The 17,704-nt window shown below is 24.3% G+C and overlaps 1 protein-coding gene across 1 annotated transcript; it reads right to left on the bottom strand.

Moving 5' to 3' along the window:
• Nucleotides 1-4,198, bottom strand: LOC112758818 (uncharacterized). Its single transcript, XM_025807597.3, has 3 exons — nucleotides 3,233-4,198; nucleotides 1,690-1,900; nucleotides 1-686 (listed from the first exon to the last, which is right to left on the bottom strand). Exons 1-3 carry the CDS (start codon nucleotides 4,046-4,048, stop codon nucleotides 160-162), a joined length of 1,554 nt encoding a protein of 517 aa, XP_025663382.1. The 5' UTR covers nucleotides 4,049-4,198; the 3' UTR covers nucleotides 1-159.
• Nucleotides 4,199-17,704: the final 13,506 nt, after the last annotated feature.

The following is a 17,704-nucleotide window of genomic DNA, read 5'->3' as shown; positions in this document are numbered from 1 at the left end:
TTAGTGAAAAACTGAAAATAGAAATGACAGTGTATAAGAAACAAAGGTAAATAATTTACAACATCCTCAGCCAAGTACTACATAAGTCATGTACACATTTCTTATGTTTCCCCTTAAACTCACATAATCTATTTAGGGCTCTGTTTTTATCTAATTAGCCTATCCTAATAAGTTGCATGTGAGACTGTCCTCTGAAAATTCCTCCATTAAAAGGGCAAAGATAGCAAGCTCAAGTTCTCCAGCCAAGTCTCTTACCTGTTGTGAATTTTTCTTCCACCCACTTTCCTCTCTTGAGAAGTCCTCATCTATCATCATATCAATGGTGTTGGACTCCACTTCCTTCCATAGTTCCAACCTCTTACAAACCCTTTCTATCACCATCTCCTTATCTCTTGGGCAATCAAATTCCGCAATCTCTTCCTCCATAATGAGATCATAAACTAGTCTCTTGAGATCCTCCGGAACTCGCCATCTGCTTGATTGGTTGACGATTGCATAAACTATTTCTCTCAGTTCCTTTTCTTCATGTGACATTTCGCTATCACCGTCTCCGCAACTATCCTCGTTGATATATGTTCCATACTGGTTGTTTTCTTGATCTAACATTCTTTGCTCAAGTTCCAATGGATCTAACTCTGCCAATTTCTCAAATCTACTTAGCCGGTATAATAGTTGTTGCTTTGTTCCTGTGAAATTTAAACACAAAATATGATCAATTCTAAATGTCAAATTAGTTCTAAAAATTATTTATCATATAATGAATAACTTCTTTCAAAAGTTTAAGCCGGTCTGAAGCACTCAATCAAAAAGGATTCAGTAACATGTGATGATCTAAACTCGACCATAAAAGGCATGACATATTTATACCTAACACACAAATGCAAATACAACAATGTTTAAAAACTTGAATAATTGATATGCTATTTTAGACCCTATGGAAAACAGCAACAAATTAGAAGCGTGATGATGCATTGAATTAAAGGTTTATTAGAATGTAGAAGCTATTGTTTGAAGTAGTTGGGAGTTGAAGATGTAGTAATAAAGTTAAAATGCAACGTATCTACGTTTGGCAATGGCTCACTCACCACATGGAGATGGACCACTTTCAACGAAGTTGGAAAAGATAAGGAATAATAAAAATTCTCAACAACTAATCTTTAAGAGTTAAAAAGTACCACCAAGAAGACTTGATAAAACAATGAAAACAGTTACACATATTGCTGCAAATAATAGTGAATATATATTTCCCCAAGAAAGTAAAATGTGGGACATGATCAAATTTGCAATGTATTGGTTGTGTCTAGTAATAAACAGAGTAGTAGTAGGCCAAGTCCACATTGAATGCGAAAACAACGATCTTTCAAAATGGAACCCTACAAAGATAGAGAGATATGATTGATGGTTGGGATATCATCTTATTCAATTAGAGACCCCCTCTTGTGCCATTTTGCAACAGACAATCAACTTTGAAGAACCGTGTACGATGTTAAATGTTTATGGAAAACGACCATACAACAACAAGGGGAAAATTTTTTTTTTTTAAATAGTAAAAAATTACTATAATAATAAATATGAGATTAATATGCATGTACATATACTACAGCAAATGAAATTTCTTAGTCTATTGTATGTTTTCATAAATAAAATAAAATAGTTAAAAAATAAAAAAAGGGAAGGAAAATAGCATACTCTGTACATTGGCGTAGCTACAATCCAAATCAAAACCTTCCTCATCATCATCATTGCTTTCGTGAACATCATCATCATCCTCAAATGGTGGGTCTAAAACTGATACAGGACTACATTGTTCTTTTTCTTCTTCTTCTTCTTCTTCTTCTTGCTTCCCTGATTGGAATTTGTTGATGCTATCATCTCCATTATTATTATTATGTTCTTTGTCCTAATATGAAAAATACACAACAAACAATATTAGTTAGAATATTCTCCTAATTGGGTTGTTATAACATAATTCCTTAATATATAATAATTGAGTTTGTTATTGACTTCTATTTTGTTTTAATATTTGGTTACTTACTTGCCATATAGGACCCTACGCGTAATTAGAACAAAAATACAAACTAGAAACTATTATCTAAAGTCGAATGTCGGGGTCTATAATAATAACAACAATAAAACAAACAAAAGAAAAAACAAATAAAAATCTTTTGTCTTGTTTTGCAGAAAATTTATACTTACCAGAATAACCAATTAGAAGTGTAAAACAAAACAAATTAAATAAAAAATAAAAAGGAAAAAAGATTTGCATGGCAGACACATGATCGAAAAATACAATTATGGAAATCCATGAAACTGTTCACTAATATGCAACTGAATTGACATATTTGACCCCAGCTTAGATTTGATCTTTCAAACAATTTTGCCTGAAAATCATAGGGGCATTACAGTCATTGTAAGCAGAGTCTCCGGCAAAATCTGCAAACCCAGATCCCATTTGCCGACAACAAAAATATAAACCACTGAGCAAATGTCAACTCACGAGCTGAACTCGGTTCCCCAACTCAGTACTTAATAGTACCGAGTCAGACCAGCGAGTTCTGACTTTTTTTTTTCAAGCAAAATCACCGGATCTCTGTTATTTTCTTTAATCTAACTAATTCAATAATTCACATAATTAATGGCTTTCATTAAGAAATTAAGTAGTAAGTAATAATATTAGTGACATAGCTTTTTTTTTAAATGGCTTTCATTAAGAAATTGAATTTTCGCTTGGTAATTAATTTTGTTCCTTCATTCATGATATGTATATTATATTATTTCCTAACTAATAATGTAGTTTGAATTAAATTGGCCTATCCTTTTAAAGCAAAATTAATAAAGGTATAAATTAGATATTTTAAATTAAATGAAATATATAAGAGACTTATCACTAAATAAAGTATAGATTTAATTGCAAATTAAACTAATCATTACTATTTTAATTTAGAATTTATCTATCTTTTAAAAGTATACGTTAAAATTACAAATTAATTTTTTTATTAAAAATAAAAAAAATAAATTTTTAATATATCTATTTTGTATTTTTAAAAAAAGTAAATTTTATACTAATAATAATTTTATTATGTGTTAAAATTACAAATTTGAATTTTTTTATTAAAAAATAAATTAAATAACCAAAATACAAAATCCTAACAAAATTTAATTCATAAAATTGTTTGATAAAAGCTTTTAAGAGTTAAATGATATTTTGGCAGAATGTATGAAAACGACGAACCTCTGTTCTGTGGCGATTTGGAGACGATGCCGGCGAGGAGAACTCCGGCGTACGGCGGCCGGAGGAGGAGGTGGCGGAAGGACTCCGTTGCAGAACAAAACGGAAAGGGCTTTCACAGAATAAGTCATTATCATCATCATCATCATGAACACTACTCGAAGAACACACTCCTTCTTCACTGCAGGAACACCTGAACCCCACACCACTAGTGTCCACCATAACATTCTCCTTCTTCTTGTTCTCTTCTTCTTCCTTTGTTGTTGTTCTTCTTCCCAAATCTAGCTCGAATTTCAAGATATCCTTCACCTTCTTCTTCCTCTTCGCATTGTTATCATTACTCTGAATTTGCCTCTTGTTCCTTCTTCCCCTGTGCGTGAATCTCCTAAAGAAGGAACCGAAGAAGCCAAATCCATTGGCGTTTCTGGAATTGGAGTGCTTCTGAATCCGAAGCGCAGCTTCTAGAAGAATGGAAGCTGTTCTTGCAGGAACATGAAGGAACATTGCGTTGGGCGAAGAAGCACGTGCACTGCACGGACTCTTAGTACTACTCCGTTGCGAGAATCTGAATAGCGGGGATTTGGTGATATCAGGTGTGGTTGTTGGTGGTGCTGTGGAAGAGTAATTGAAGCAGAGAGCGTTCTTGCAGAGGTGATGAATTGGGAATAAAGTTGAGGTTTTTAGGGTTCCTGTTTTTTGCTTAGAAAAATGAATTGTGAGCTGGTTTTGCTTGTCTGAGATGTAATTGTTGAGGAGGAATGGCTCTTGATCTTCGCTTAGAAGCTCGTGTAAGAAGTGCTTGTTCTTCTTCTGAGCCATTGATGTTGAAAAACCAGAGAGAATGAAAGCTCTTATTTTGGGTACAAATAACAAGAGAGAGAGAGAGAGAGAGAGAAGCAAACACAAGAGTTCCGTGATTCAAATCTAAGGTTGAGAAATACAGAATAGAGATGACTAAATTAACGAGCCAACTAACTACTACTATATAATAACCTCCTCATATAATAATTAAAGAAAAAGTATAAGTAAATAATGAAAATACTAAACAATATGAACGATGAATGTATCGGATATTTATTTCATTAGGTGTGTGAATAGTTATTTTAATATTAAAATTTAGATGGATAATTTGAAAGTATAATATATTTTTATTTGATTGGTGATTGTTTATGTTGTTTAAAAAAGTCATTGATTACTTAGCATAATTCATAATTGAAAAAGTATATGGAATCAACTAATAATCAGCGAAAGAATGGAACAACATAATTAATTATAATTAGTTTTATTAATTTATAATTTAATTTGTTTTTTAAATTATTGTTGACCACGTTCAAAACATGAGGGAAGATACGCTAGTGATAGGAGAAAATTACGGAACAGATCCTTTGATCATTAATTAGTTGGTTCCATATAATTAATTATGTTTTATTAATGCGTAACACATGAAACATAGAAATTATATCCAAAACCATCCAATTTACAAGAAAAAGAAACATCCATGTGCCTATCAGTAGTTAAAGTCACCGATACCTCTGATTTACCAATTCACTGATTCTTGACTTATATAGAGTTGGTTCCCTAGCATTGTTGTTCATAATTAAATAGTGGAAACTCAACTGAAGTCAAAGTTAATTCCAACTGAATTTTTACTCAATTAAATATAAAATAAAATAGTTAATAAATTATAACTCTGAATAGCATAGTCTTTTCATACTCATTTAACAGTTGTAAAATTAAATTTCACTATTAAATTTATATATATATATATAAATAATTTTAAATATAAATAAATTAAACATAATTATCATGGATCATTAATGAATTGCTTCTAATCTCACAGATATATTTTGTCCGCATGTATGACTGTGTGATTCAATAAAGTATGTATCTTAAAATTTGATATACTTCCAATCTATTCATTTCTTTTGGTAATAACTTAGATGTTAGAGACAATAGTAAAATAAAAAGGTCATTTTTATATAATGGTGTAAATAGAATAATATATATTGAATTACACTTTGACTAGCTTAATTGCCCCATAAAAATGGTGAAAATTAATAAAAATTACGTACCACGGTAATTAATTAAGGGTAGGCATGTGTCCTTGTCAGAGATTGTGACACAAAGTATAAGAAAGGCTTTGACTAATTATATAGTGTTGCTGGTTTTTATTTTTGTTATAGCTATATAGTGTTAATTAACTTAATAAAAGATAACTGAATATTAGATATAAAAAAAATCAACTATTAAATATTTAATGGAATGAATATTATAAACGTTAACAATATTTTTAGTTAAGTAATATTTTTTTGTGTATTAAAAAATTATACATAACTAAAACTATTTTATAACATTTTTTATTTTTTTTCTTTTTCGTATAAAACCTAGAACTTTATCAATCAATTATTACCGTTCCAAAATTGAAAAAAATTTATTTATATTAGTGATGGTTAGATGGTTAATTTTTTTATGTATTGAAATTCAATGTTATTATTTTTTTAATATGTTAATAATTTGTGTCAAATTTAATAATAAAATAACATTAAATCTGTTTTAAATTTTTATAGAATAAAATAAGAGTTTAAAATATTAAAAATTAAAATAATATTTTTTTATTTAAAATATATGTATGTTTAAAAATAAATTAAATATATAATTTATATATATACAAATATATAATTAGTGAATTTTAAAATACTGGTAACTTTTTAATTATCATTTGTTACTAAATGTGGTTGATGTAGTGGGGAACAAGACACAGGTAATGAAGGCAGTGATGAATTATGAGTTGTGAGTGAAAAAACCTGGTTTCTGGTCCAGAATCCTGAATCCTGAATTCTGAATGCTGTCATATATATATGTCTCAGCACCCAAGCTTTAATTTGATTTTTCACTTTCCACGTAACTCTCTATATTTCTATATTAATTAATTTGCAATAATAATAATAATATATAAGTTATTTGAGTTGTGGTGAAAATCAAAGACACTAGCTAGATGTTATTTGAATCGATGTTGATAGTGAAGATATAGTCTCTTTAAGGAGGCACTAAACGACAACATTCAAAAACACTACTCAGTGTCACAGTTCACAGTTGGAAACAGCGGAGAACCGGATCTTCACCATTTCCAAACCCTACTAGTTGACTTTGATTAATTCTGTATCACAAAATCATAATCTTAATGTTAAATTTTTAAGAAAAGATGTATCCTAAAAATTTAGATATAGTTATTTTTATGTGAAATTGATAGTTAAAAATTGTTAAAAAATAATTTAGTCAAATTTATCAATTATTTTTAGGTGAAAATTTAGGTGCAGTCGACTTCACGTGAAGTTGATAGTTAAGAGCCGTTAGATGAAAATTTAGTTAAATCAGTCAAATTATCTAATGACTCTCAGTTATCAATTTCACGTGAAGTCGACTGCACCTGAATTTTCATCTTATTTTTAACTATTAACTTCACATTACGTTAACTATATTTGAGTTTCTACCAAAGATATATCATAACATATATTAGATCTTCTACGATTAAAAAAATTTAGAATTCAATTCTTGTTAAATAGAAAAAAATAGTATATGATAAATAAAAGAAGAAAAAAATTTATACAAAAACTAAAATAGTATTATGGTAGTTAATTTATTATTATTATTATTATTATTATTATTATTATTATTATTATTATTATTTGCTTCCAAGTAAAAATTAATTATATCGTGCTTTAATGAATAATTCAAACAAAAAATACTCACGAGTTATAATGCATTTTCTCATGTATGTTTAGTGGAGATGTGCCTATCAATAGTCTTTATGTTTTATTACTCTTAGTGTAAATTATTTATTTATTTATTTAGTTCATATTGTGCTGTAAAAACAAAGTATTTTGGTCTGGGGAGAAGTGATAATGAGAGCAATATGGACCATGACCCACTTGATTTAACAGTTTCAATTTGTTTTTTACTACTCGATCTCATACACTATGTAAACTGTGAACTGTCAAGATCTATGAGTTTAAAGTTTTTTAAACTTTGAACTCTTTCAACTTTAAAACTTTATCAATTTATATTTTTATTTATTTAGTTATCTCTTACTTTCTTTGTGTCTAGAGTAATGAAGAAATAGTGGTCAATAATCGTGTTTAAGATTTATCAATTGAATAATTAAAAATGTTATTATACTAAAATTAGTTATTAAAATTAGTCATTAATATATTTATGTATAAATACAACATGTAATGTATAGTTTAGTTTATTTATATATAATATGTATTTAAATTTTAACATTTATTTTATATTGGTGAATAACTTTAATAATTGATTTTAGTATATATATAATATAACTGTTGAATAATTAATGTTATTTATATATTGAATCTTTTGTTTTTTTTTTTTTATCAAAGAGCATATATAAACGGAGAAAGCCAGATGAAGATTTGCATATACTTGAATAAACATACATTTAGAAAAGAACAATGTTATATAAAAAAATTTATTTTTTTAATATTTTAAATTTTAAATACTAAATTATAAATTATAAATCTTAATAATATAAAAATAAGATATTATCTCAAAATATTAACTAATATTAAAAAAATGTGACCCTTTAACATTTTTTTCAGAAGATATATACATAAAATTGGACTAGAATTTGACTTAAGATTTTTTATAAAGTATTATTGATGATCAACAAGAAAAATTACAAAAAATAATCTACTTTATTTAAAATTTTTAAATTTTAAGGATAATGATGTCGTATTTTTTTAACCATATTTATAAAAAAATTGCACCAATATTTAATGTCTAAAGTATTTTTTGATAAGTGATACTATACATATGTGCATCTTTGGTAACAAAAAAAAATCACCACACAATATGTACATGCATTTTTCTTCCTCTTCGTATTACTTCCTATTAATATAACACAAATTTTTACTAAAAAAATACATAAAATTATTGATAGAGCACAAAACTTTTTTGATATAATACATAAACTTTTTGTATATATCACAAATTTTTGCTGTACAATTCATAAAATTTTTTATTGTTTTTTTTGTCCTATTCTATATTAACTTTTTGTTTTTTATCTGATAATTTTGTGTTGAATTCTCATAATATTTAATACCTTAAATATATTTTGTTAGTCGAGTGAATCTATTTTAGACACGTGATTTTTTAAAAGTTTTTGTGTTGATTATTGCAAAATTTTTGTATTATACACTAAAATTTTGTGTTTAGTAATTTTGGTGCACATCTTAAAAGTTACTTCTAAAAAAAATATATTAACATTTAATATTTTTATCATATTATAAAATATTTTAAAAATATTTTTGTGTATTCAAAAATTGGGATTAATTCATACTATTTAAAAAACTCAAAAACTAAATTACATACAAAGAGCAGTAGAAGAAGAGACAATAGATTAAATTGCCATGCATGCACTAACCCTAAAAATGTTAAATCTTTAATTTATAAACAAATAAATTTACTGTATGTGGGTCGGTGGGTGTCACTTCAAGCTTGCATTAAAATGTAGACAAAGTCAATTTATCTAGCTTATCTAGCAATTATTCATTAACATATTTTACACGAAGAATGTTAGGGATCAACAACTTTTATAATTTATAGCTATTAAATAATTATTAATAATATTTTTAATAATATGAAATTTCATCCAATATAATATGAGATTATTCACTTTTTTTTTTTGTTGGTTACTGGTCAAAATTTAATACAGTTACTGATTCCTAAATTTGTCTATTTCAGATTTCATATGTAACTTTGTTGCTGCGGTCTCTTCGTGAATTTTATTTTAAATTCTTGCTATAATTTTTTTTTAAATATAATTTTAATATTTCGATAATATAATAAAATGTTTTATATAATTATATATAAAAAATAATTTGTTTTATATAATTATATATAAAAAATAATTTGTTTATGTTTATATGAAAAAATGGGAATGGTTGGTCGAATAGGGAAACAAATGGCACCTCCCCCGTGACACTCACATTCAAATTAAAGGCAAAAATAGTACAAATTAAATATATGTGGCCCTTGATTGAATTTCTTTTACAAATGATTCCAAAACATATATCACATCAATTAAGATATAATTTACTGCAAGGTAGTACACTCACTTATATTATTATTATTATTATTATTATTATTATTATTATTATTATTATTATTATTATTATTATTATTATTATTAGGATAAAAAATTTTTTCCTAAAAGTTTGTCAAATTTTTTAAGAACACTTCTCTTATTTTGTTTTAATTTTATTTAATTTGTCCTAAAAATATTTTATTTATATCAAATGTGTCTTCAAGAATTGAAGTTTAAAACCAATAATTTAGCAACAACACTTGACAATTAAAATCAATGATGAAATTTTATGTTTAATTTATGTGTGATAAAAATTATTCTTACAAAATTTTTGCTAAATTAATCATAAATTTCTTAAAAAATTACATGTCAGAAATACATTTAATATAAATAATTTTTTAAGAAAAAAGTAAAATAAAATATAACTTAAAAATATTTTTAAAATTTTTGACAAATTTTAGAAATAAAAAATAATATATTTTTATTTATTATTATTATTATTATTATTATTATTATTATTATTATTGATATATTGAGAGAGACTAGTATTATATATATTAACATTTGATTTATATAAATAGAAAAGAAACCATTTTATCTCTTATACCGTACCGTTTTCATTGTCTCTCTATATTGAAGTATAAAATTAAAGAAGAACCAAAATCATATCTATGAAATTAATAATCATCTACCTTCTATAATTAGAGTTAAAATCCAAATATGAGCGATTGAGAAGTCCAACACTGTTTTAATTTCTTCTGTGAAAGCTGCTTTTTAACTTTTATCAAATAAATTATACACGAGCTAAGCATGCACTTTTTAATTAACTGCTTAAAGAGTTTATATTATATATGGTAATAATGCAGGTAAAAGAACGTATGGATTGTATTAATTATTATATATAGCAAGAAATTAATAACAAATTTTTGCACGCTCGTGTTATTATATATATATATATATATATATATATATATATATATATATATATATATATATATATATATATATATATATATATATATATATATTAATTCTAAACACTTCAAGATCTTGTCATGCCGTATATATGGAGTACATATTATGATACCATAATATTAGAGACACAATAATTAAAGCTATTTTATTTAATATGATATTTATAATTATATATTTATTATATTTAAAATTATTTAATTATTCTAATAATAATTAAAAAATATTAAATAATATTATTGTTATAATATATATTACTCTTACACTCCAATTCCATTCCATGTAGTGTTATATTTTGTATCCACTTTTAAACCCAAGCCAAAGTGATTGATATATATTACTTTACAAAATAGATATAATCATTGGGAAGAAGACTTTAATTCTTTTCTTTTTCTTTTTTCCTTTATATTATTCTCATATCTTTTTATTCGTATTTCTCGCACATTCTATGGAGTAAAAAGTGAGGAACCACTTTTATGCATGCTCATCTTTGTGGAAAGTGGAAGAATATGATCAATTATTTAAGATTGAATTTAAAATAGGGTGATGATGATATTTTGAAGAATTCTATATATCTATATATATCGTTTACACACCATAGAGTTTGGTTTTCAAATATATATTTAAAGAAAAAAAAACTAAGCAAAAAGTTTTTGTTTAGAGTTCATGATTCAAAACTAATAAAGGAAAGTTAATTAGTATATAAATATATGAATAAGTATAAAAATTTATTTTTAATTAAGTAATATAAATTTAATTTTGATGCACTGAAAGTGAAAGTATAACGTATAATTACCATCAATATGAAAGGCAATTATTTAGATTTGGATTCTCTAAATTTTGAATTTCACTTTAAATGATAAAGTGTGATCTCTCACAATTTATTTTATAAGTAGGACTAAGAAAAAATATGAGAGAAAAACTATTCAAGGGTAAGAGATCGTACTTTACCCTCTAAAGTAAAAATTCAAAATTTAGAGGATCCAAATTCCAATTATTTTTACTGATGTGCCGTTACATAATAATTAGATACACGTGTAAAACTACTTTATACTGATAGTGCATTAAAATTAAATTAGTTAAATATTTATTATAAAATTAATTTTTAAAATTTAAGATAAAAAATAATTTTAAAATTAATTTTTAAATTTTTTTTACTTTTTTAATGTTTTCAATAAATAACATATATATTCAAAGTTTTACTTTTACCTATTTAAATATTAAAAAATAAAGGTCAAAACTCATGTAACTTCACGTAAATTAAGTTGATATCTAAGAACTGTTAGATAAAAATTTAGTCAAATCAGTTAAATTAACGGTTCTCAGATATCAATTTCATGTGAAGTCGACTGTACCTAAGTTCCACAAAAAATAAAGTAAGATTCCCATCCATCATTCATAAAACTTACCACAAGCTAATAAGCCAACATTTAACTAAATATGTTATATTATCACTTATCAGCCATAATGATTCGGCATGGTGAGAATGATATCTTGAACATTAAATTTTTTTTATTAAAAAAGTATGATATCTTAAACATATAATAAATACATATTTCCATTTCAAACGTGACGTCATTTCTATCAATTAAATAGTACATGCATCCATGCAAAACCTTCCGGCGATGATTGTTGACTTATAATAATAATAACAATAATAATAATAATAATAATAATAATAAGGTATAATGAAAAAATGTGACAAGTAAAATTAAAACAAAAGAGGAACATATATAGGTAAGGTAATTTTATTATAAAAATGTTTATATATTAAAATTAACTATTATGTATGTATTTTTATTCAAATATATATGTAGTTTAATTTATATTTAATATTTTATATTCTAAAATTATTTTATATTAATAATTAATTTTAATAATTAATTTTAGTGTAAATATAATATAATTTATTATATTAATAACCCGTTACCCACTTCATTCATTAAAGTTTCATTTGATATATGTAATGTATAATTGTGATAATTGATGATTGAATAAAAACAAACACGAAAATCTTTACAAAAATATTGTCTACACTAATTTAATTATTTGATTCATAAAAAAGGAAAATGAAAAAGACCGCAAATCCAATTTGTTTGTGGAATGAAGCTCCCATCTATTCAGAATTCATTGCACCAAGATTTTCATAAACGACAAAGCAGATATATGTTTTTTTCTGTAATGAATGCACCGTCATTTTTCGGTGCTACTACTCCTTATAGTCATTTATTAATGAGACGGAATTCTTGGATTTTTTATTTAAATATTTAAATTTAATATTTATAAAAATATATAATCTATAACGTATTTACATATTTACGTTAACTTTATATCTTAAGTATAGAAATATCAAATTTTATAAAAAATAATTTAGATATTTTATATCTAAAATACAAATAATATTAAAATACGTGCATAAATCAAGTGCAGTGTATATTTAGAATAAAATCTTAAAGAATTTTATGTTACTGTATTCGAAATATAACTATAATAAGTATGGTGAAAATATATTCAAAAATATTTTTAGTTTCTATTTTTTTTTAATTTTCAGAGATAATTTATTTTTTGATATTGATACTACAACTTCTAAAAGGTTAAAATTTAAGAATTAAATTCTAAACTTTTTAGATATAAAATTTTGATATTATATATCATAATATCACTCCTCTAAAAAATTTAAACTAATAATAATAAAAGAAAGCAATATAAATAATTATATTTTTAATTATATAAATATATTTTAAAATTATTTTTATAATTATTTTTATTGTGAAATTTTATTAAACAAAAAATTGTTTTTATGATTTTTTTTAAGATATTAAAAAGCAATTAGGAATATTTTCTTACTTTTTACCAAATATTTGCAATTTTTTGGGGTGTTAAAAGAAAGCAACATAAATGATCATTTTTCTATTTATAGTGTGAAGAATAATCTATATATAAAATTAAGAATGAGAAAGTAAATAATATAAAATAATTTGCATATGGTTTAACTTTTTAAATAAAAATTAATAAAATATGCCAAAGTAAAAAATATAAAAGCCCTTAAATGAATACGTAGAACATACTAATGATTTAAGAACAATTAATCATCGTTATTTTCCTCATTTTTATAAATTTACACATTTTATGAGTACGGTAATACTATTTTTTTCAAAAGTTTTAAATTCTTAAAAATATATAAATAATGATATTTTTAATATATTTTATTATATAAACACTTTTTTTAAATTTACGTAAATTTTTTTATTTTAAGATAGCAAGAATCAAAATTTAAATTTTTTATATTATAAAAAATGTAATATCATATTAATATTATTTTTTAAAATTTAAATTAATAAAAAATATATATATAAATAATTATATTTTTAACAATAAAAAATTATTTTATTTTATTTTTGCCAATAATAAAAGAAGGCACCATTTAGAGAGAGAAGTAATTTTCCCACGTGTGTTTTAAGGAGTGGTACTACGTCCACGTGGCAGACATTGTCTTATGCCCCAAAAAACATGCGACGTGGCACTTTCTGATCACTGCATAGGATTCCTTATTCTATGTCCTTAGAATGCAATGCATGCAGTCAGCCACAAACACAAATATCAAATATTCATCAAATAAAATTTTTTTACATTTTTGCTATTAACACAAAAGATTAATCAGATCTTAGCTTGAATATTCCCTAAGAAGACAAAAAAAAAAAACAGAAAATACAAAGAGGAAAAAAAAAAGAGAGAAGACACACACAAAAAAATCTTTTATCCCTAATTTTTCAAATGGATTTACATTTGATTTTTCATAATTTTTATATTATATTATATTATATATATATGTGCGTGGAATTTATGATAGCTATTATTATAAATGTTACGGTAATTATATAATTTTAGTAAGGTGAAAACTCAGGTCCAGTCAATTTCATGTGAAGTTGGTATCTGAGAAGAACCGTTAGATAATGTGATTGATTTGACTAAATTTTTATCTAACAGCCGTCAACTATCAACTTTACATGAAGTCGACTGCATCTGAATTTTCACCAATAATACTTAAAAGATATTACGAAATGAAAATTTACAATTTTTAAGGTTTTTATAACTTTTAATTAAAAAATATTTTTAAATATTAAAAAAGATATTTTTTTTACGCACCAAATGACACCACGCGTCGTCGCATAGAAAAAAGCATATAGGTTTTGTAATTATTATTGTATGTATGTATTGTTGTGTTGATGTTACATTATAAAAATAAAAAATAAAAAATATGGTCAAACATGTTATTCATGATTCAACCATACTTGGCTTGGAGGCATACAAATCAAATGGATACAATATACGAATACGACAGATCGTATATAATAATATATTGAAATAGGTCACTCTTATAGGAGACATGAAAATCTTTCTACTTTTTTATATCATAAGCTTTTACAGAAGCAAAGATGCACATAAAAAACATTACATATTTTAATACCAAGAAACGATATGTATGTATTCATCAATAATCTCTTTCTTCTATTCAAAACTATTTTCATTGCTTCTCTCTATATGCAGCCGTAAAAATGTTGTTTATATATTTTTTTTCTTTTTTTTTTGTCGATTCTCTATTACATGATTGTGTTCAAGTTCGTGCAATCCTTTCTTTCTGTTTTTCGATTGAATTTATTATTTTTTTATAGAAATATAATTAGGATAAACAATTATAGAGAGCATTTAAGAAATAAAATGACTAAATTTTTATAATAGTCTTTAAATTTATGGTTTTGATAATTTTAATTTTCTATATTAAAAAATTATTATATTAGTTCATAAGATTCAATTCTAGATATTATATTGGTCTCTGTATTCTTTTTGACGTTGAGTAAGCAAACAAAATATGACACATGACTAAATGATATCGTTTCGTTTAATTTTAACATTTAAACAAAAAAATGAGATCATTTTGGAGAGTGAGAGGAAATATAAAACAGTTTGTATAGCATATAAACTCTTCTTTATATTCTCGTTTTTGTCTTATTTAAGCGTCAAAATAAAATGATAACAAAATGCTGTCATTTAGCTCTGTGTTTAGATTATGTGATAAGTTATAGCTAACTCAGCACTTCATTTACTGATTTAATATTAAAAAAGATTCTGAGACTAATATATATGGTGTTCGAAACTAAATTTTAAGGATTAATATAGTAAAATTTTAAATTTGAGAAACTAAAATAATAACCATCATAAATTTAAAAGACTATTTCGGAGAGTTAGTAAAATAAAATACAACAAAAATATATTATTATTATTATTATGATTATTATTATTATTATTATTATTATAATAGCACCATGTTTACTTGTTTAACAGCAACCACCAAGTTGATAAGTTCTAATAACAAAGAAGGAAATTAATAATTATATACAATTCGACAACTAAATAAGAAAATATAGCATCATGTTTGATATTTGTTATATACTTCTATATCTATATCCATCTACACAATCTGATTTTTTTTTTTGACAATGTATGAGTTTCTATAATTAAAAAATCTAAAATTCAATTTTTGTTATTAAAAAAAATTAAGTAAAAGGCAACAAAAAAATATATTAATTCATGCTTTGAGATTCAAAATGGAGTTCCATTTGAAAATATATAATTATTTATATACTTGTGTATATATATTAACTTAAATTTTTAGAATAAGTAATTTTAATAATTTTATAACTTCATGATTTTGAAAAATGAATAATATGTGTATTTTACCTTCTCTTATATATGATTATGTATTTTAGTGATAGATTAATATGTATACTAAATAATACACGTACATTCTTGAAAGAAAGAAGCTTCGTTGAAAACATAAAATGTGTGCATTGAATGGGATCATATATATTAGCTATATAGGTTGAGAAAATGAACCAATTAATATTAATAATAATGACAAGATAGTCATGGTACCTCAGCATGTTCCACCATACTGAAATTGCACCTGCATGCATTATTTTTATTATTATTATTATGGCAACACCGTTTATATGTATGGTACGGTAGGCCTAATAATTAATATAATTAACAACTATATTAAATATACACTAAAATTATTTATCAAAATCAAATTTATATTAAAAATAAATTAAATTATATATATTTATTTATAATATATAACAATTAATTTTAATAATTGATTTTTTGTATGTAAATAATATTTTTATAAACTAATAATTAGTATAATAAACGTGTTATTGGCTTCATGAAGCGATTACGGATTACCTCGTGATTTTTCTATGAAATATGAATATATAAATAGTTGTATACTAGAATCCGATGTTTATAAACGAATCTATTTATATATATAGAAGTAGATGCGTCGTGGAGGGTTATTTTTGGATCCTAATTAAACGACAAGATCCTTCATTATTCACAAGTGGCAAGTAAGAAGTAACACTCATCAATTTGATATTATTGGAAAATTTCTATAATTAATATTTAATGTCTTTACACATACCATTTTTTTTAATAATAGACACTATTTGATATTAATATTTTTCTAATAGTTAATGACGTATTTTTTTTTTTTATTTTATTTTATTTTTGGTGTCAATGAAGGTTAATTTGTCTAGTTTGTTGGAAACCTTGTGATTAAAAAATTATCAATTTTTGTCCACGACTCAATTATATATTGTGAAGTTCAGTAACTAATCCGTTAATGGTTTGTTGGCATATCAATTGGTGGCAAATTATTTTTTCATGTTTTGATTATTAAAATCTTTTGAAAATTTCAGTGACAAAATATACGGGTAAAATATTATTTTGGTCCTCAACGGTTGGGTTAAATTTTAATTTGATCCATAAAGTTTTAAACGTGTTATTATTAAATTTGACACTAATAGTTTACGGAATAAGAGTGACCTGTATGTTAATAACATTTTTAATTAAGTCGTATCTTCTATTATGTATTAAAAAAACATAACCAAAACCTTATTATAACACTTCTTTTCCTCAATTTCTTTTTTATACAAAATTTCAAATCCTAAAAGTTAATCATCAACGTTTCAAAATCAAAGAAAAAACTTTTATATTAATAATTGTTAGTAGATCAATTTTACTTATATACTAAACTCGAATGCTATTAACTCTTTAATATGTGAATTGTTTGTGTCAAATTTAATGGTGGGACAATATTTAATTTGCTTAAAAAAAATTAGAAATAAAATAGGACGTTTGAAAATTTTTTGGACTGAAATAAAATGTTTTTGATACATTAGAGACTAAATTAAGATTCAACCTAAACATTGAGGATCAAAATAATACTTTAGCCAAAAATATATTTTATCCGAGTATTAATCATACCCTAAGCCAATAATACAAAGAATCAGGGCATGAAAGATGGTAAAATGGTATAATTTTCTAGCTAAGCAAACTAA

This window comes from Arachis hypogaea, chromosome 2, assembly GCF_003086295.3.
Source record: "Arachis hypogaea cultivar Tifrunner chromosome 2, arahy.Tifrunner.gnm2.J5K5, whole genome shotgun sequence".
Classification (NCBI taxonomy): Eukaryota; Viridiplantae; Streptophyta; class Magnoliopsida; order Fabales; family Fabaceae; genus Arachis; species Arachis hypogaea.
The sequence above is the reverse complement of the archived record's forward strand: the minus strand, read 5'-3'. Positions and strand labels throughout refer to the sequence as shown.

Coding starts and splice junctions, on each gene's coding strand:
- LOC112758818 (XM_025807597.3), bottom strand. CDS start 4,048: ATGGCTCAGAAGAAGAACAAGCACTTCTTACACGAGCTTCTAAGCGAA. Junction 1,901..3,232: donor CAAATCGCCACAGAACAGAG/GTTCGTCGTTTT, acceptor TTTTCATATTAG/GACAAAGAACATAATAATAA. Junction 687..1,689: donor TAGCTACGCCAATGTACAGA/GTATGCTATTTT, acceptor TAAATTTCACAG/GAACAAAGCAACAACTATTA.